The 22,551-nt window shown below is 34.3% G+C and overlaps 1 protein-coding gene across 1 annotated transcript; it reads right to left on the bottom strand.

Annotated features, from left to right (window-relative positions):
- Positions 1-438: 438 nt before the first annotated feature.
- Positions 439-12,430, bottom strand: Apime-ASTA (allatostatin A). The gene is made up of 3 exons (XM_034332050.2): positions 12,155-12,430; positions 1,947-2,219; positions 439-1,357 (listed from the first exon to the last, which is right to left on the bottom strand). The coding sequence occupies exons 2-3, from the start codon at positions 2,196-2,198 to the stop codon at positions 1,019-1,021; spliced, it is 591 nt and encodes a 196-aa protein (XP_034187941.1). The 5' UTR covers positions 2,199-2,219; positions 12,155-12,430; the 3' UTR covers positions 439-1,018.
- Between the last annotated feature and the right edge of the window lie 10,121 nt (positions 12,431-22,551).

Raw genomic sequence — 22,551 nt, 5'->3', positions numbered from 1 at the left:
CAATGATTTCTGATATTAATGACGTCGAAAAAATTGATTCCTTTAATTTTTAATTATATCGAAAATGTTGGATTTTTAGGGCTTGAAAAAATGAATCTTCAATGTTATTCTCTTTCTATTTTGAAGAATATTTATTTGATAGATATGGAAACAAAAATTGAACGATGAAAGAGGGTCTTACAAGTTTTGTATGAATTCAAATTGTTTATTTATATTAAATGAAGAAGATACAACCGAGACACTCTGTTTTAACACTTTTAATTCATTTTAGTAAAAATATACAATAGAAGCTTATTGTAGCTCTATAAGTAACTAAGCATAAAGATAAAAGCATAAAGATAACATCCTTTCATTATTATTATCATCACATACGCAATTATCATTTTAATAATTAAAAGAAAGAAAAGATTATTAAAAATCTAATTTCAAGATATCCAACTTCGTAATTATGACTAGAAACATAGAAAACCTTTGTGAAAAGTAGATCTACTAAATTTTCTAAAAATGTTTCCAAATTTTAGATAAAAATAATCAATGTTTTTTTAATATTCAACAGTGTTTTCAAAAACCATCACCTTCCATGTCAAAATTTAATTTCGAGATACCCATAATTATTCCATAATTACAATTACAAAAATTCGAAATTTTTGTGAAAAGTAGATCTACTTAATTGGAAAAAAATTTCGAAAAAATGAAGAAAATTTAAGAAGTAAATCGAAACCTTCCACGATCCAAGGGAAAATCAGCTGAAATTCTAATTTCAAGGTACCCAGTTCTAAGATTTGAATTTCTACCAGAGAAAGAGTAATAAAATGAAAATAAACTAGAATAGAATGAAGAAGAATTCGGGAAGGAGACGTTGAAACTTCAAAACTTGTTCTTTATTGTTGTCGTTATCGATATACTTTTGTCTGACAATAAAACTGTGCGACATCGAGGTGGAGCTACTTTTTTGACGCGTTTACATGATCGAGTATCGTTCGACTGATCGAGCGACGTAGTTCCGGACCAGGAGGTCCTATTGTAGCAAATCCTCATCGTCCTCAGACATTCTTTTGCCAAGACCAAAGTGATATCTCTGGCTAAAGGGATCGTTTGGTCTTTTTCCAGTGGTCACCGATTGTCCGGATGCGAAGTGCATGCCTCTTTTGCCCAGTCCAAAGCTGTACGGTTGTCTTCCTCGTTTTTCTTCGAGAAAATCATTCGAGTTTTCTTGCGATTCCAAGACGAGACTATCCATGGGGAGATAATCAAGGTTTAGCCTGATTGGATAATCGGTGTTGTCGTTTCGCTTTCCCAGACCGAAACTGTATTGCTTCAGTCGTTTACCCAAGCCGAAGGAATACGGTAGTCCTCTCTGGAACATTGGAATAATTTTTTCAAGGTTTTGATAAATTTTTGTTTTCATCTGGATTTTTTAAGCTGACGAGGTTTAATTTTTGAAATTTTTTTCACTTGGACTTTTTAAGCTGAGGGGGTTTAATTTTTGAGATATTTTTTCATCTGAATTTTTAGGCTTAGAAGGTTAAATTTTTTAGATTTTTTGCACTTGAATTTTTTAGACTGAAGAAGTTTAATTTTTGAAATTTGTTTCACTTGGATTTTTTAAACTGAGGAGATTTCATTTTTGAGATATTTTTTCATCTGAATTTTTAGGCTTAGGAGGTTAAATTTTTTAGATTTTTTCATTTGGACTTTTTAGGTTTAAGAGATTAAATTTTTGAAATTTTTTTCACTTGGATTTTTTAAGCTAAGAAGGTTTAATTTTTCAAAATTTTTTCATCTGGATTTTTTAACCTTAGGAGGTTTAATTTTTGAGATTGCAAATTTTAGAAAATCTTCTAAAATCAATACGAATTTCTATTGTGTGTTAATATCGAAAGGAATTGAATCTTTGGAAATTTTGATCTATTTATCTTAAATAGATATTGGCATTTCTTGCTTACTTTATCGTCGCCGTTATCGACCCAACGCTTTCCAATACCGAAGTTGTAAACCGGTAGCCTTTTGTCCTCGGAAACGTAAGTGTATGCTCTTTTGTCTGGAACTGGATCGTCAAAACCTACTGAATTCAGCATCGTGTTGTAGTGATGAAAGTTCGTCGAGGAAGAGGGTGTTTCTTCCATTGCCGCAACAGATATCCCAACCACGTATAGAACAGCTACGCTCGATGTTAGTATGCTTGTTCTTGTCATCATTCTCGTTCTTACCTCTCAACTCTGAAAAGGAAACTATTATTGATCTACCAGTTCTATAAATTTTCGTAAGATTCGTGAATAAATTCATTACAATAATTTAATTAACGAGTATTAATGATAATTTAATTCAATGAAGAATAGAATGCTGACAATCTATTTCTATTTTGAATTAAGTTTGAAAGTTGGCGAGAAAATTGCTTCCCCGTGATATTAATCTATCGAATCGATTTCTTTAAATCAATTAAATATAGAATCATAAAAATTCCCTGATTCGTTTTGTTTAAAAAATTTTGATTCCGATGGAAGACAGGAGTTCTCAGTTATTAAACTTTCTTATGTTGATATATTTCGTGATCGTTAAATCATAGTTAATAGGAATATGCAGCTTCGTTGAACGATTAAATGGCAGTAAATCGTTGGAAAGTTTTAAAAGCTCGGACCGACCTGATCGTAAATCCGACAAACTGAACGAGATGAGACCTGCGAACATGTATCCTAGTTTACCCGTGGCGGCCTTTTCCTCCACGAAATTGCCACTTTAAATCCCGGGGCCGATTTAATTTCTCAGCTACCTCGGAAGAAATGAAATGCTTGGGTAAACGGTGCTGCTAAAGGTCCCAGTTACTGGCTTAACTGCACGATTTATATTTTCCGTCGTATCCCCTGCCTTCGAATAATAAACGCGTGAGAAATTTTGAAGCCATATCGGAATTAATCAATAGCTCATTGACCTTTGATTTTAGCGTCAAATGGATTTGATTGCAACGTTTGTTAATATTCCATAGGATTGAAATTGATCGGGAGCAGGGAAGACTAGTGATTCAATGGATTTTCGCGTGAAATATTAAACGTTCGTCTAACTAGAATCGCGGTTTCGAGTTTCTGGACACACCGGGACATTTAGTGGCACGATTATCAGATTAGTAGAGATCGAATTTGATTGTGGTTAGCGTTGATCGACGTTTCCTGTTTGAATATCAATTTTTAATGCTCCGTTAATTCGGTTATTAGAAATTACCTTTAATCCTCGGACGGCGGACCATGGAGAGAGTCCCAATTTTAATGCAATTTTGTGTTTCCTGTAGTTTCTTTCAGAATTTTTCTTCCAATATATGAAACTCTTTCATTAAAAAATTATACTAATATTCTTGTATATATTATATGAATTTGGGTCTCGGTTGACCCAGGGTTAAATAACAGAAATTATATAATATTACAGTATGTTACAAATCAATTTTCTTGTAACTGATCGAATGGATTTTCGATGAAATTGAATTTTAATATAATTTATGTAAAATTAGGGGTAGTTTAAGTGATTATTTTATCAATTTCGAATTTGTTTAAAAAATATAAGTCATCAAAGTCTGACATCCTCAAATATAAAGTCGATGGTATACTTTAACACAGAAATAAATAAATAAATTGGAATCATCAAAGTCGAGAAGGCACCTTCGATTGAGAAAAGAAAAGTTCCTTTGGGAGAATGAAATCTTTCGTCGCAACAGGTGTCTCCTCTTTGTAATTTACTTTTTTAATTACACCCCGGTCGTTCGTATTTTTATTTCCAGCGCAATATCAATTCGCAATAACTTCATTTACCGGCGTTAATCCGCCAAAGTGAATTTAAGTTCCTTCGAGCCTGTTCCTTCTCGTTGTCGCGATGCTTCTCGAGACCGATACATTTTATAAAATTGCGAATCCCCTTTACAACATGCTCGCTTCGTTCGAATAACGTCAAGCTTATCGTACGATTTTTTTTGATTCTCCGTTGAATTTCGGGTCATCGGACCGAAAACTTTGAAAAGAATCGATCAGCGATACGAAAACTGCTGAAAAGCTTTTCACAGATCATCTCACGTGTTTAGGGGACATCAATCATTACGAATTCTATATGTGTTACTAGATTTTCTTTTATAATTCAACATTTCCACTGTTAAAAATAATTATAGGGTCATTCCTCGATCACTTTTTGACGTCAGCATCGGGGATTTTGTTCTAAATGAAATATATTGTAGCCCATTTGAAACTAGGGGGTGAAGTTATCATTTTGCCGGTTTCAAATTTGTTTAAAAATTACAGGCCTTCGAAGTTTGCAAGTTTTGCCCATTTTTCGACATTATAAAGTTAATTATCGAGGTTAAAAAATTATTTTATAATAGTCCAATCCTTTTTGAATAAAACAAAAAAAGATGTAGGTCAATCGGACAAATAGTTTCGGAGATAAAAATTCGTAAGTGAATCCCGTTTTCGTCAAAATGAGCAAAAATTGCAAATTTCGAAGTCCTATAATTTTGAAACAAATTCGAAACCGATAACAGAACAAAATCACCGATGGTGACGTCAAAAAGTGATCGATTTGGCATGAAATAACCCTTCCCAATTCATTAAAATGCAATAATTCACAATATTTTGTGTTTTTTTAAAAATCCCTAGTTAAATCGCATCGCGTTTAATGCTATTTGATTTTCCTGCGGAAACTTGTTGAACGTTAAATGCCTTGGAAAGAGCTTTTTCGCATAGGGTGCGGTAATCTTCCGTGAAAAACAGATTGCTCCTTTAACGCGGAAGTTCTTTAATCCTTGGAAACTGTTACGAACTTTTGAAAATTATTCTTGAGTTCTAAGCCGACGGTATTTTCCGCTTTTTATAGAGATACGCCTTATTGAAGCTTCAGTATCTAAAATTAAGTATTGAATTATAAATCAGGTCTAAGAAAATGAAAAATTAGGGACCGCCTTTAACAATCGTACGGCGGACCATGGAGAGAGCCACAATTTCAATCTAATTTCTTATTTCCTGTGGTTCCTTTCAAAAGCTGCTAAAAACATTATTCTTCTTCCATTTCTTATCTCAAAGGTTAAGAAATTATTCTCGATTCTTCGTCCCGCATCAAACATTCCGTTCGTCGGTTTACCCTTCGTATAAAGAATCTTTTATCGCGACCCTTTCCGAGATTCCTCGATCTTATCCAGAATGTTCGGTTCACCATTTCCGGATTACCGAGACGTGTTTGCGGAGCCGGGATAAAATTCGTGGTTTCGTGACGGTCTGTCCTTTCGGTCGATTTAAATCCCAGCCACGAGGGTGTCGAGAGCGATCCTCGAGATAGAAAAAGGGTGTACGATCGATTTTCCGTTCGCGATGGGACGTCTGTTTCTATGATCCACTCCTTGGACGGAAATGAGATTAACGCAGCCCTCGGCTATCCCTTCGACGATTCGTTAATGAAATTTTAAGCTGTCTCCTCTGTGTGTCACCCTTGTTGACCGACGCCCACGCGTTACCCTTCTTCTTCTTTCTCTTCTCATCCTTAATGAGATTGAACGTGGTCGATGATAGGAAATGGACAAGTTGGCTGGAGAGTTGTCGCACGTCCTCCTCTTCCGCTCGAAATGGACTTTCGCGAGTATATTTTCGATGGTCATTCAGAGAGATTCTTTGTCTTAATTCTTAAATAATTATCTTCGTTCCTATTTTAATTTTCCATGAATAAAGTTAGCGGTAAGTCGTGGCGGAAAATGGATTTTTAATGAATGAAATTATCCATCGGGAGTGTCGCAAAGAGCGTGGAAACAGCTAGGGATGCGATCCCTAACGAGGTTTAATTTCACGCCACGGGGCACGTTTCACTTCTCCCTTGGGCGAGGAACATCGAGAAGTGACGTTAATCTCGTTTCCGGACGACGGAGTTCGGATACCTGTTCACAGTACTCCGATAAAATCGATCGTAATCGCAACAACAGCGTCTACGCGTCTCAACCCTTTCAAGAGAGATTCCGACCACCCCGGTGAGTCACCCTTTTCTTTGCGGTATATTAGGAGAACAAATCGATTAACTCGATCACTGAATTCGATTGTACGATTTGATTTCGTGGACTCGACAGCAAATCCGGTATTGTTTGCTGCACCTATCGATCGGCCATTTTGTACTAATCGTAAGAATATTAACCGGAAACGTTTATACAGTCATTTTCCTGAAACTTCAAGCTTTAAATTGGTACCATATAAGTGGCATTTTGTAATTCTTTTATGTCAAGAAATTGAATTCTTACGTCATCTCCCAGATTTTCCATGTTTCGAAATTAGTTATGGTTCGCTCTAACTTGAATCTATTCACTTTGTGTTTTGAATATTCATGAAACACATATGCCATCTTTTTCTTCAGACTCTAAGCTTCAAATTGGTACCATATAAGTGGCATTTTGTAATTCTTTTATGTCAAGAAATTGAATTCTTACGTCATCTCCCAGATTTTCCATGTTTCGAAATTAGTTATGGTTCGCTCTAACTTGAATCTACTCATTTTGTGTTTTGAATATTCATGAAACACATATGCCGTCTTATTCTTCAGACTCTAAGCTTCAAATTGATATACCGTAAGTGCCGTTTCGCGATACTTTTATGTCATGAAATCACGTTCGACCGAAGGAAGATCCAACGCTTCGCTATTTAATACGAGTATTGATAATATTGCTAATGACGCTAAGAACATATCAAAGCTCTCTTTCTTCAAAGTATTACAGTACATAAGATACTCGATAGTGATAAATCGCCTGGTAATTCGACTCGTGTGTGTACAACAAATTGAACGGGGAAGATGAGCAAATAACTAGCTACGACGCGTGTGCTCGAGTAGTTTCGGTCGAAGGACTGATAACGCGACGAAGCGTAGGTGCAGGGGAAAAAAAAGAGGGAAACACTGGGATCAGGGGAAGTTATTAGAGCCACGTTATTACTGGACCTTTTTCGTAGCTTATAAGCCTGAACTCGCGCGCTATTGCTCGGAGACCGTGCATTCTGTCGCGCGAATGAAAGACGAAAGTGGGCTAATCAGCGAACGTAGCTGGCGCTTTAATGATCCACCTTGATCCAGGATGATTATTTGCTTTCTCGAGGGTTAGCTGGTATGTGTTTCAGCGCGATGCATAATGGGCTGATACGGCACAGTTGAAACAGACCTAAGTAGTACAGCTCAAGGTAACAATTGATTATTAAGAATTAGGAACACGTAGATTTTAATATTGACTCGTACTACTGTGAATTTTTAATTTCAACAAATCTTAAAATTTTCCACGTTTTATGAAGAATTTATACCGTAATATTTGTAAATAAAAAATATTTCTTCGATAATGATAATAACACGTTGGTTTTAATATTGACTCGTACTACTGCAAATTTTTAATTTCAACAAATCTTAAAATTTTCCACGTTTCACGAAGAATTTATACCGTAATGTTTGTAAATAAAAAATATTTCCTCGATAATGATAATGACACGTTGGTTTTAATATTGACTCGTACTACTGCGAATTTTTAATTTCAATCAATCTTCAAATTTTCCACGTTTCACGAAGAATTTACACCGTAATGTTTATAAATGAAAAATATTTCCTCGATAATGATGATGACACGTTGGTTTTAATATTGACTCGTACTACTGTGAATTTTTAATTTCAATTAATCTTCAAATTTTCCACGTTTCACGAAGAATTTACACCGTAATATTTATAAATGAAAAATATTTCTTCGATAATGATTAATTGTTCAGAAATTATTCAACAGCGATGTTGACCTTTTTCTGTTCCCTTTTTCGTTTACCCACACTACTGGAAGGTTTTGTGTCAAGTTATCGAAAGCGACGAACGCTCGCAGTTTTACAATCTTTAAATTTTCCACGTGTCACAGAGAATTTATATCGTGATAATTTATGAATCTTCGGGTTTCACGTCACACTTCTCTTCGGGGATTTTGTTCCCCGACACCGTTGCATCCTGATCATCCGACAGGAACTGGTTATTTCGCTACGATTTCAAACGCGTCGTATAATATCTCTTCGATATCTTCCAATTGTCTTTTTTCTATTCCAGTATCCTAAATATTCCTCTCTGTAGGGTTATCATACATTGAATTATACTTTCGTTGATGCTTAATGGTAAATTTTTAGTTTCAGAAGAATCAATTTAAAAAAATCATAATATTTGTATTTCTTCAATTTCGTTCAAGGATACAGAATAATTTTAATTATCCTTTACGTGGATACTTAAATTAAATTTAAATAAAAGAAAATTCATATATTGGAGCAGTATAAAATTTAGATAATCAAAATAATGAGGTATAGAATTGAATTAGAATTGTGGCTCTCTCCATGGTCCGCCGTTCGAGAGTTAAGAAAGGATCAAAAATACGTTACCCTCGATTTAATATTTTATTTTATTATAAAACAAAGTTATTTTCGTTTAAATCCCAGAAAATCATCTACATACAATTTTTATTAGTTGCATGATAATTTAAGAAATGTATGTATTTGTATTTAAGTATTTTCTGTACTTAAGAAATTCTCTACGCGGAAGTCGTTTCACTGAAGGTAAATGAATAAATGAAACAAAATATCAATCTACGAACTTTTCCTGCCTACTGGACGAGCTTTCAATTACTTGCTTGCTCGTCTGTCGTTTGCGAGGAAGCTTGTTGAAGAAACCACTGGCAGGATGGGGATCGCAGCTGACGACTTGTTCGCTCGGGAACTTCGATGAAACGGAAGTTCTGATATCAATTCTCTTGCGACAGCGGTCGTAAATATGACGTTGGATCTTTGCTATATATTACCGAGAGGGAAATCGAAAGTTTTCTTGTCTACGCGAAATAATTAAAAATCTTTCCCTCGGTTCAATGAAATATTGCTAATTAATTCTTGAGTTTCACGGTTCAACGAAAACTTCCGGTAGTACATGAAAAAATTTTTTCCCCCTTATATTTTGATAAAAAAATTTAATTCAAAAAAGCTGCATTTAATTTCGCAAAATTGAAAGTTAATAAAAGAATCGTGTTATAAATATTGCGATCCGTAGGTTTTACGTTAACAATGTTTCAAATCATCCTACCTGTTATTCCCTTAACATTCCAATTTTAATTCGATTCGTTATTGTAAAATGATATTGTTGTTATACAAACATATCAGAGTAAATTGATCTCGAGTTATTTAACGCTGATATCCTGTGACAACAAAGCCAATAATTCCTCTTATTATTACGTTTTCATTTTAGACCATCATAGATAATTATTTCGACAGGAATTCAACGTCATACGAAAAAAAAGAAATAAAAAAAACGAAAGAAATCAATAAACCCTACCTACATGCGACACGTGGAATTATTTAGATAATTAAAAACGAACGCATGGGCTCGTGTTTCAGCAGACGTCTGGCAAATATTTTTCTCAACGATTCGGTAACATTTTCAGGAATTAAATATACGGTTGCACTTCGCGCAATTTTTATAATTCAAAAACTCAGGAAATACGATTTCATTTGTCTTGAAATGATAAAAAATTATCATCGGTGGAGAAGTTTTATTATAGGAATCTCCAATTGCGATCTGATATACTTTGTTCGAAACTTTGATTAATTTTCTGCTTGGCTTTTGAATTATGATAAAATTAGAGAATAGTTTGACGGCAATGGAGTAATGGTCTTCTTTTGAAAAACGAGAAGTTTCTAAATACTCCCCGGAATTTATTCCGGCTGGAATTCGATTTCGATTCAAGGATGGCGTTGAATTTTCTGTCGAAAATGGAAGAAAATTTCATCTGTAATGCAATATTCATGAATTTTTTAAAATATTCTAGAATTCTTTTGATTATTCTCTTCCCTCCAAATCAAAATTTTATTTAGGTCCAGCTGACGATATTGCTGTCGTCTTGTGATAAAAAATTGTAAAATTTATTTTAAGAAAGGCCTAATAATTTGTTTAAAATAATTATGAGACTCCAGAATTAAATCAGAATTAAAATTATAAAATTTTATCATGTGAAGTTCTGTAAAAAATTCAATTTGTCGAACTGTTCGATAAAATTCTCTCCTACTAAAAAATGTGAGCAAAATTTAATTTAAAAAACAATTCCAGAAAAAAATTGTTATATTACAGAGGTGCAGTGATATTTGGTTCGAGTTATTATATCAAGGTTCGACTAACAAAAAAAAAAAAAAAAAAGAAATATTCAATCGTTTGGATTTTCCATTTTCTCCAAACGATGTTCTATTTATTTATTTTGACACTGAATATTCTCATTTTAAATTCTTATAATTGAATGGCTTCCGCCTACAATAGCGAAAGAAGCGAAAAAAGCATTATTAAATGCTAATTTGCTTTAACCTTTCGAAAGTTGGGTGCATTTAATCGTAATAATGGACATTCGTCTCATTTTCCACGACGATTCATTGGCTTCGTTATTCCTTTTCTCATTATTCCACTCTTTGAACACCTTCCGACGGATAGTTGAAGTGTTTTACAAAGGAAAACCTAAATGGATGGAAAAGTTGGAATTGGAGGAGCATAATGTTTCGTATTCACATTGCTATGCAAGTCAAAAGATATTCTACCTGAATTCGTGGAAAGATGCCAAAGGAATTCTGCGATTATTTAAACATTGTGGAATAGAAGATATTTTTTAATATACTCACTTGGAAAATAATTTTGAACGGTATTAATATTATTTTTTTACTATGGTGGTCATCGATGACAAATTTCATAAAATCAAAAAAATTAATTACCTGTTAATATCTAACACAGTTAGAGTAATTAGTTTAATTTCTATTTTCACTCAGTTCTACTGAATAGTTTTGAACAATATTAATATTATTTTTTTCTTATGGTGGTCATTAATGACTATCACTATAAATTTTATACAATCAAAAATATTAATTATGTGAATGTTTTCATAGTATTCTACTGGATAGTTGAAAAATATTACTGTCACAAAAATCCAAGTAACTTGATCATCTGAACTTAGAAGAAAAAAATAAATTTGCAATAACTCTGAAACCTTATCAATTGTATAAAAACTGTTTGTAGAAAATTTTTTTAAAAACGTGCAAGAAAATACCTTCCAGTTTTTTGCTTTCCACTGAGGATATTTTGTATATGAACAAACAAAGGTGAACGTGTTTTTAAATAAATGTTTAGTTCCTTGGGCTTTGTTTTTGTACGTGGGTAAATGTTTGTAGGTCTAGGTTTAACCCTTTCATCACTGAAGATGAGAATAGACACCTAATGTCAGGCGCTCACTGCATAATGATTACTATAAGCTTCTAATTTTAAAAGCTTTCAATTTTAAGAAATATGTATTTTAAAAGCTTTCGATTTTAAAAATTTCTTAGAATAAAAGCTTTCAATTTTAAAAAATTCGGATTTTAAAAGCTTTCGATTTTGAAAATTTCTTATTTTAAAAGCTTTCGATTTTGAATATTTCTTATTTTAGAAGCTTTCGATTTTGAATCTTTCTTTTTTCAAAAGCTTTCGATTTTGAAAATTTCTTATTTCAGAAGCTTTCGATTTTGAATATTTCTTATTTTAAAAGCTTTCAATTTTGAAAATTTCTTATATTAGAAGCTTTCGATTTTGAACATTTCTTATATTAGAAGCTTTCGATTTTGAAAATTTCTTATATTAGAAGTTTTCGATTCTTAATATTTCTTATTTTAGAAGCTTTCGATTTTGAATCTTTCTTTTTTCAAAAGCTTTCGATTTTGAATATTTCTTATTTTAAAAGCTTTCAATTTTGAACATTTCTTATATTAGAAGCTTTCGATTTTGAAAATTTCTTATATTAGAAACTTTTGATTTTAAAAATTTCTTATTTTAGAAGCTTTCGATTTTGAAAATTTCTTATACATATTAGAAGCTATTATTTTAAGATACGAGCTTTCATTTTTTGGATAAGTACCATTACCTCCTATACCCCAAAATGAACTAACATTACGCACTGTGCCAAAGTTTGAATTTATGCCTCGATTGTTCCATATATTACAGCCGGGTACGAATGATAAATTCCATTGGAGGAAAAGGGAAACAACAATTTCACAAGGACTATCCACGCCACTTCACTGATAACAATTTCGATCGATCGACCATGAAAATCGCCCGTATAATCTCGATTTTCGATGAAAGAGATGCAGCTCACCTGTTGCTGGAAAAGCTTCGGGACTCGTGAACTGGCTCCTCTGGGAGTCGATTAAACCGCTCGTGCTCTTCTCTTTCTCTCACGTGACGCGTAGCCGAAGGAGCTTGAGGCTTGAATGTGAACGCCGAGCGTCGCGAAGTTCGACGTCTACGCGGGATATGACGATCAGAGCGTCGCGACGCCAGCCTTTATACGTGTGTAAGCCGCCTGTGGGTTCGTGGGACGCGCGTGTCGGCCTCCTATCTGCGCCGCTCGCTCTCCATCCTCTTCCATTCTTCAACCCACCGTACAACCCTCAACTTCTTCTCCTCTTTGTTTACTAAAATCCTCCACCCTTTTGCGCATACGCGCGAACAACGTATCTAGGCATTCAATTCTCTTTCGTTGCACGGTGAATACAAAAAATAGTCTATCCTTCGTTTGACTTGAATAAAATTTTCATTTTTTCTCTTTAAATATTTAAATGGTTCAATGGGGGTTTGTTGTACGGTGAAGATAGAAAACAGTGTCGTTACACAGTGTATTCTTCGTGAAAGATACAAAGAGGGTGGAAATTTGATTACTAAAAGGTGAGAATGGTTTCTAGGAATTGACTCTACTACTTAGAGTACGAATGAAATTGGGGGGGATGAAACAGTTCGATGCCTGCAAGGGATGATTTCCTTGGGTTGCTTTCTCTTTCTCTGAAATCAATGGAAAAGCTAATAAAAGAAGCGTTGTTTCTTCTTTTCTTATTTTTAAGACCGAAGGTTTATGAAAGAAACTAAAATTGGTGTATCGATACAGTTTCATGAATCATAAAAGGAAGCAAATCCTTTTACGAAACATTTTTGAATTTTGAATAATAATGGTTGTTTATTGAATCAGGGTCTACCCTGGAATACAGAATATAAAAATGAAAAAGATTCGAACGTTGAATTAAAATTTTACTGCCCGGGGGTAAACATCCATACATGTTGCAGATATAACATTTTTCTCTTTCCAACCGGGAGATTCGCGATCGCGAAAGATGAACAGCGAAAGAACAGTAAGTTTATTATCGGCTTTTTTCTCCGACGGGCAGAACATTACACGAACAGTGACACGTTCTCTTTCGCGGAAAAAATGATATGCGTCAGCAGGGATGTTTCGAGTGTCCGACGGGGAGAAGAAAAAACGCGCGACAGCATGTGTGCACCACGATTTTTCCAATATAATTGACTGACTATGAAAACATAATATCAGGATCGTTCTGTTAAAACGACGTGTATCCTCGGGATTTTGTTTACTTTTCATTTCGTTCCAGCAAATTCTATATTTCACGCTTAACAGTTAAACCACTCTGTCGTTGTTAAAGTGAAAAAGAGTTATTTTATTGCTATATTAGACACGAATAAGTACTTAAATTTTTGACAATTTATTCCAAAATTTCTATGTAGAATTTTGAAATTTTCTCAAAAGTATGAGACGCGTAGGGACTAAAGGGTTTCTAGATATTTGTGGGTGATAATTCGAAATTTTGGGCATCCGAATATTTGTAAATAAGAATTGGAAAATTTGTAGTACTCGGATATTTGTAAGTAAGAATCCGAAAATTTCGGGTACCCGGCTATTCGTGTGTGAGAATTTGAAAATTTCGGGTATCTGAATATTTGTTGCTGAGAATTCGAAAATTTTGGGTACCTGAATATTTGTGAATAAAAATTCGAAAATTTAGAATACTAGGATATTTGTGAGTAAGAATCCGAAAAATTCGGGTACCCGGCTATTCGTGTGTGAGAATTTGAAAATTTCGGATATCTAAATATTTGTTCCTGAGAATTCGAAAATTTTGGACACCCGAATATTTGTAAATAAGAATTGGAAAATTTGTAGTACTCAAATATTTCTGTGTAAGAAACTAAAAATTTCGGGTACCCGGATATTTTCGAGACCTGCATCCTTCTGCTAGGTACCATTAAGGTAATACAACCAACACTTTCATCGATCTTTCCTTCAACCCTTATTTGTATTTTCGAGAAGAATTTTGAAAAAAAGAATTGACGTGTATATTATATTTAGAACAATGTTAAGGAACAGCAGTCTCGTGACCGATGAACACACGAGGTGGTTGGAAAATGTCAGAGGAAAAGTTGGCAAATCCTGAGCGATGAAACGGACGCACGCGTTAAGATATTTTCCATGAGGATTACATCTCTTTCCTTCGATATTTCTCTGCTGTTGTATGAGATATAACTTGTATTCCCCGATAATGATGCGTTTTCCGCGAAATTGACTTCACCTCGTATTGGCTTCTCAGGACATTGCGTTTCCGATTGATACTGCTGTCACACCCCATCATTTTCCATCGTTTTTGAATCGTTTTACGCGTGACCAGGATTCATATGTACGCTCCCAGTGAAAAGTGGATACTATATAATTTCTAAAATTGGACATATCAATACCAAAAAATAGGTATTTTAAAAATTTTTATAAATTTCCATTTCAATTTTAGAAAAAATATGTTAATTTTAGTTAAATTTTTATAAATTACCATTTCAATTCTAGAAAAAAATAGGTATTTTTATAATTTTTATAAATTGCCTTTTCAATTCTTGAAAAAAGAGGTATATTTTAAATTGTTATAAATTGCCATTTCAATTCTAGAAAAAAGAGGTATATTTTAAATTGTTATAAATTGCCATTTCAATTCTAGAAAAAATAGGTATTTTTACAATTTTTATAAATTGCCATTTCAATTCTAAAAAACTGATATTCCATTTTTTCTAAAAAGTATCAAGTTCTAAATTCAATTTTTAAAGAATTATTATACAATCCATGATATAAAAGCAAATTTGCTTGTCGAATACACATTTTACCACCGAGAAAATCACGAGAAGGTAGATTCGCGTGTCTGAATGCGGGTCCACGTCTTCACTTCCGGTTTCAGCTACGCGGATAGCAAGCATGCAAATGTTGATCGCCTGGATTTTCTTCGTCTTCCCAAGGACTCTTCGTGGCCTGGCATTTACGAGCTTGCCCGTTTACGAGCAGCTAGCTGGAAAATCTTGTAGCCAGGAACTCGTGGTCGATGGTAGCCTGCTTTCGGTAGAATTGTCTTTAAACATTCCGTCGGCTTTAAGTTGGATCGTCGAATATATTTACGGTTGGCTTTCCTAATGAATTTTAAATTAATTAAATAAATTAGTGATGAAAGGGTTGTAAATTGATTTTTCAAATAGTCGAATATATTTACGGTTAGCTTTCTTAATGAATTTTAAAATAATTAAATAAATTAGTGATGAAAGGGTTGTAAATTGATTTTTCAAATAGTCGATTATATTTATGGTTAGCTTTTTTAATGAATTTTAAATTAATTAAATAAATTAGTGATGAAAGAGTTGTAAATTGATTTTTCAAATAGTCGAATATATTTACGGTTAGCTTTCTTAATGAATTTCAAATTAAGTAAATAAATTAGTGATGAAAGGGTTGTAAATTGATTTTGCAAATAGTCGAATATATTTACCGTTAATTAATTAATTTTAAATTAATTAAATAAATTAGTGATGAAAGGGTTGTAAATTGATTTTTCAAACAGTCGAATATATTTACGGTTAGCTTTCTTAATGAATTTTAAATTAATTAAATAAATTAGTGATGAAAGGGTTGTAAATTGATTTTTCAAACAGTCAATATTAATATTGAAATATTAGCAATAATTTATGATTTTTATATCAAAATATGAAGAAAGATCGATTTTTAATGTAAATCACAGAAATTACAATGAAAGTGGATCAACAAACAATGGCCTGTTTAAAGCTTCAGAGACAACTCCAGCTGAAAGTGTCAGCTTAATCGTTAGCAATCTTAGTTGAAGGAGTTCGAGCGTTTGTAAAGTCTTAGTAGTCTTCTCAGTTGTTCCTCGAAATGTTCGATTCTAATTAACGATAACAGCTTCGTTAAATATTCTTTCCACCGACGAACTTCCTTTATCCTAACAATTATTATATAATCACTCTCATTTAAGATGTCACTCGGCAATTCAACGAGTTTATAGAACTCTTCAATTTAAAGCGACAGCTCGTTTTTCCTTCGCATAGTGTTTGCGGATCCAAGTTAATAAAGGTTATGGAAAAAGTTTTCTTTTCCTCTTCGAGATACGCTTCACGATGCATTAATGTGCTAGAGATTGTCATGCATAAGACGAGGGATCGTTACGTGGTTTCCGGCTTATCATTCAAAGTTGATGTCGCCCTTACTATCCGAGAAACACCATTAGATTTGCATCTTGCGTTTATGGTTCAGTGATTTTCGAATTTTTCATGTCAGTAATAAAAGTTATATTTGCTTGTAAATGAGAATGAGTTATTCGATTAGAAATATTCATATTAGGAAAATTTTCAAAAGTGGGTTATGAACCCAATTTCTAATAACTTTCTTTGTAGAAAATAAATCGTGCTCTCGGTCAAATTTAAAATATTTTTTTTCTTCTTATAGATGAAGGTTTTATTTTGAAATAAATATTAAGTTTTAAAATAAAAAAGTAAAAAAGGAGCAATTTCTAATTACTCTGCAGTCGATTCTAATCATTCTATTACCCAGTTTCTGATCAAATATATTTTATTAAATAAAATGATTAAAAAATCGTTTAAACAATTTTCTATTATGTATTTATTCAAATTTATTAATATTATACATAAATATAATACAAAGCAAATTATATAAACATAATAAGGGAAATAATGAATATAATAATTATTTATCGATTTTTAAATTCGTTTCCTAAAGAACCAGATTTTCCTTTGATTTTCTTTTTCTGGATTTTTTTTTCCTAAAAGAAAAATATTTACAATCTAAACTTTGAATATCTTGTATTTCTGCTCATTAGAACTATTTTTATTTATAATCTTTTGTTAATAATACTGCTATCCAGGCTAGCATTATTTTTTACAAATTCCTGAAAAATATATTTTTTATTTATAATAACAAAAAAATGTTTTAATGAAAAATTACATATAAACAATTAGATATTTCATTTCTTATTCTCTCTCTTTTATAATTAATCTAACGAAACGATTTACGTGAAAAAATGATCAGAAATTGGGTATTTCGATTCCAGAAGATAAAATGAAAAATCTCAATTGCATAAAATAGATATTTTAACACGAATCAAGCTTATCAAACAAGATCTGTATTAATAAATACATCAATCACCACGGAGAATCGCATCCCGTTCGGTCATAACCGAGCAATGCAATGAAAACTAAACAATCCCTGTATGAATTCAATTTATTCGATTCCCCGTTGGTGAGGATTTAAGGAATTTACCCTCGTACAATGAACGAGGCCGTATATCATCGTAGGGGGGTGCATATGTACATCTTTAACCTCTGTCGACGAACCGTCAATAATGGTCTGCCCTTCGGATGTGCATCGATTTGGGTAAAAAAGTGAAACAGGTGACTTTAACATCACAATACGTCAATGGGAGTTTTTGCGAGACGAATACGAGTGGGTGGATTGGTTTCAAAGAAGGCTGATGTTTGCCAGTGAAACATAGTAAGAGGGTGGAACACACAGGCTTCTATTATCGAGAAGATGGGGTAGAAAATTTATTATGGGGAAGTTTCTGAACAGAGAAAACAAAACTGTTGTTTCAAGAACTCTATTTATACTGACATATTTTTTTTTCCTGTTCTTCTGTTTGTTCTTTTTATAACGAGGGGTGATTTTGAAGAATGCATTATATCGCTTATTTAGGCGTTGAAATTAATTAAAATTCAAAATTAAGAGGAGGTAATTTTTTTTAGATGAAATACGTGGAAGGTCCATCAAAAGCTTAGGAATTCTTTTAAAGTTAATATCGCGAAAGAGGGTGGCTCTTCTTAAAGGATATAAAAGAAATCAGTTGTTTAAAAGCAGAAGATTAATCCGGCATTTTTCAGATAAAAACAGGTGAACGTATAATTTGTTTTCTGATAAAATGTTAAATAAAGATTCTAATCGTTCCGCTGATTTACTTTGACTGATCTTTTCTCTATTAATGATAACCTGGTCAAACATTTGTATGAAGTTTTATCATCCCCTATCGAGCAAACATCGAGTCTACATGAATTCTCACTTTCCAGAGTATTAGATCTCTGTTTATATCAAACATGGATATTTAAAATACTAGGAGATCGGTATTCACGATTATTAAGTCAAATTTGAGAGTAATTTCCTTAGAAATTTCAATATTTAACGCTTTCTTGATTTTTGCAACCCTTTTATAAAAATGGCCCCAAAAATGGTACTTTTTTCAGGGTAATTTTCTTAGAAATGTCAATATTTAACGCTTTTTTGACTTTTGCAACCCTTTTATAAAAATGGCCCCAAAAATGGTACTTTTTGGAGAGTAATTTCCTTAGAAATTTCAATATTTAACGCTTTTTTGACGTTTGCAACCCTTTTATAAAAATGGCCCCTAAAATGGTACTTTAACAAAATATGAGCTCTCACAATTTTTCAAACACAAGAATGTGTCTAAAAAATTACAAGCAAAATTCAATGATAATTTTAATCTTCGGTGGAGAACATTAAATACCGTCATAGCGACGATGGCACGCGTGAGAAGCATCGATCCGAAATCGATGGTAAATTATCAAACAGAGTAGGAAAGAGGTTGCGACGATAACGATTATCACTTTTATTGTATGCGACCGTTGACGAGGCACGCGTTCGTTCTGTAGTACGTGACGATAGCAGGATGGCCGAAGCGGAAACCGGTGTCTCTTCGCACGAGGCTCATCCCTCTGAACGAACTAATGATAGGCAATATCCGTGTGATCAGCTCGGATGCCAAGCGTTGGCGTAAATCACTTTTCAACAACGGCCTGCTAGCTCTTTATCTTATTCGAAAAGGAGCCGATACCGGTGGACGATTGTAAATCACCTGTCGCCGGCATCCGCGACTCTCTCAGCTGGAATCGTGAGATTTCGAAACTAATAACAAGCTGGATCGATATTGAAATGAAAGGTGACGGGTGCGAGAAAATGCGAGGGATGAACAAAGTCGAAAAGTTTCAGACGAATCGAGATTAAGTTTTGTTTCGTGAAAGATCCTTGAAACGGTGATGTTTTTTAGGATTATTTCGATTAATTCGACGAGGGAGGTGGATGCTTGGAGTCGGGATGATCGACACCGAGATGGGGTTGTTTTTTATTTTTCTCTCTCAGTGTGTCTTTTTTATTATGATTAATTGTGATTCTGGGTAGCTGATTTAGAATTTTTCCAGCTCTCGAGATTATTTTTCTTGTCATTTAGATAAATTTAACAAAGGGGTGGTAGGAACTTTGAAATTGGGGTACTTTCGACTTCCGAACAATTTTTTTCCACTTGATACAATTAACCTTCGGGTGACGGTTTTAGTTCTTCTAAAATTTGGTAATAGCCACGTGTCTGACTATACATTGATATTTTCACTGCATCCCTGAATGTGTCAACTTTCGGACGGCGGACCATAAAGAGAGCCCCAATTTCAATTTCTCTAAAAACTATTACCTTCTTCTAAAAATTATACTTCCAATATATCAAACTCTTTCGTTTAGAAATTATACATTTAATTTTAAGTTAATATTCTTGTATGATTGTCCAATCGAACAGAAATCTCATTTTTTAATTTTATTCTTAAATGCAACGATGCAGTTGCACTTGCACTTTTGAAGTGCATCTTTGCACTTGCATTTGCATTTTTGAAGTGCATCCTTGCACTTGCATTTGCATTTATGAAGTGCATCCTTGCACTTGCACTTGCACTTACCTGTTTCTAGAGCATCGATCCCAATACTGCTCATCCTCTATTTTGTTAATAATCAGTTTAAATGGGAAATCGATGGTTCTTTATCTTCATCTTCGCAAGTCGGGTTTAAAAGTTTGTAATTTCAAGTAATTACTATCAAATAAAAGAAATGAAATGTTGCTGTAACCTACGTTGCATAAAAATTCCATCTCTTTTTCTTCTCTCAAAATCGTAACAATATTTTCATTGGTTGCAATTGAAGTCTCCAGATGTTCTTTAAATTACAGAACAAGGTCTTTCTTAAACCACCCCTGACCTTACTTACCTTCTGTCTACTGGATTGCACTGACCTTCTCAGCGCACTTTCCACGCAGACGTTCATTTTTCACAGGCGTTTCTTCTTATACAGGAAATTGTGGAAACGAAGAAACAAGACTGGCTATCTTGGTATTAGGGTAAAACGAATGAATTACATCGTCGTGTCTAAGTGAAATGAAATTGAGCTTCGTGAACCTCGTCCTTTTCGAGCTACGCGAAAACCAGCTCCGCCATTCGAACGTTTATTAAAAACCAGCTAACAAATAATAAGTATTTCTATCGTCTGTTGAGCATAGAAGTCTTCTGTTTGATAAATATCAAGGTGACAATTAATTTCACAATTTCTTCTAAAACCTTCCTTAAATTCATTATTCAACACAGACACTCTAGTTGCAAACATAACAAAATTAACAAATTCTTAATGATACACTGCTTTAAAATTAGAAAATCAATTTTCGTTTATAAAATTCTAATTATTTCAAACAGTGTATTATTAAGAATCTTTGCTATAACAATTTATTATTTTTGTAAAAATTCAACAAAATTAGATTAATGATCAGACTCATGGCCCTTACCGCCATCTTTTTCACCACCTTTTCCATCTTCTCCATCTTTTTCACCACCTTTACCATCTCCTCCATCATCACCTTTTTTGTACGCCCATTTCTTCTCTTCTTCTTGTCCCTTCTTCCCTCCATGCATGTCTTCGTGTCCATAATGAGCCTCTTTGCCTTCCTTCACCTTATGCCCTTCTTCTTCGTTATAATGTTTACCATTTTCGTGCATTCCTTTCTTGCCATAATGCTCCTCGTGGTCGGCTTTATCGAGATGACCCACTTTCTCGTGGCCACCCTTCGATGATTCGTGTTCCCGATGGAATTCGCCCTCCTTTTCAATGTCATCGCCCTCGTGGAACTCGTCGAAGAACTCGGTTCGTTTCTCAAACTCGTCCTATTACCAAAAAATAGTGAAAATAAATATTATTATCATAATTAGCCCTTACTTTTCAGGGGTGGAAAAATTGCAAGGGTTAATAAATAAATACCTTCTTGTGCACAGAGTGTTCACCCTTCGTATTGTAACCCTTTTGATGTTGGCCCTTTTCATCAAATTCTGCAGCCTTCTCCCCCTTTTCACCCTGCTGATGCTCCTCATGGTATTCTCCGTCCTCTTTGTGTTCCTTTTTCTTAGCATCCTCTTCCTCGTAATGTTTGCTATGCTGTTCCTTATCGTGGTGACCCTTATTCGCCTTCTCCTCCTCGTGCCAGCTCTGGTAGCCCTGTAGAAAAATAAAAAATGAATCACCCTATATTTTCTAAAAAAATTTTCCAAATTGAACTATAAGAAATAAAAACTAATTAATATAAAAAATTAAAAATATCACCTTCTCCCCTTTCTCGTCTTCGACCTCGTGGTGTCCTTCTTCCTGTTTCCCACCTGCACCCTCTTCGAACTCACCCTTGCCTCCTTTACCCTTTCCACCATCACCTGCACCCTCTTTGGAAGCTTCATACTTCTCCTCACCATGCGTACCCTCAGCTTGAACATCATCATTCTGTTCATCATATTTCTGTGCATATCTTCCATTATGGTGACCATGATTTCCTTTGTTCCTATACATCTGTCTAATATTCTGATGATAATCATCAGCCCTATGTTCAGTCGAGGTATCGTCTTCGTAACTTCTTCGACTCTCTTTAGATTCCTCAGGTTCCTCGTCTCCCAGGTTCGTAGCCACTTCGCCTACATCAGAACTTCTCCTCTCATCTTGTTCGTCAACCTCGGCCTCTCTTAACCGTTTGTACTTCGTTTTAGGCGCCCAGGTGCTGGCTTCGAAACGCTGGGCCGGTAAAGTCGGGACGTAAGGACGATTTGTAGATCCAGCTGGGCCAACAGCGTACACAGTGACAGTGGGAGCCTTCACTGTGTGGAAAACGGGGATCGATGGGGTCACTGTTGGCACTCTGCTATTTTCGTCGATCACTTGGTAAGATTCCAAGGTTGATAGGGGCACGTTTTTGGAGATCCTTGAATTAGCTGGCGCGTTACTGTTCTCGTAGTCTTCAAAATTCGGTGTTGCAGAGGTGGTCCTAGCATTCTGATAGGCACTCGTACCCTTAAGGATTCCATGGGACCTCAAACTCGGAGTCACTGGACTCTTATGGTCCTCATAATCCTGGAAACTCGACGATGGTGTCACAGAGGTCCTGGCATTTTCATAGACACTCGTACCCTTCAGGATTCCATGGGACCTCAAACTCGGAGTCACTGGACTATTATCATCCCCATAATCCTGGAAACTCGACGATGGTGTCACAGAGGTCCTGGCATTTTCATAGA

Source organism: Osmia lignaria, chromosome 5 (genome assembly GCF_051020975.1).
Source record: "Osmia lignaria lignaria isolate PbOS001 chromosome 5, iyOsmLign1, whole genome shotgun sequence".
NCBI lineage: Eukaryota > Metazoa > Arthropoda > Insecta > Hymenoptera > Megachilidae > Osmia > Osmia lignaria.
The sequence above is the reverse complement of the archived record's forward strand: the minus strand, read 5'-3'. Positions and strand labels throughout refer to the sequence as shown.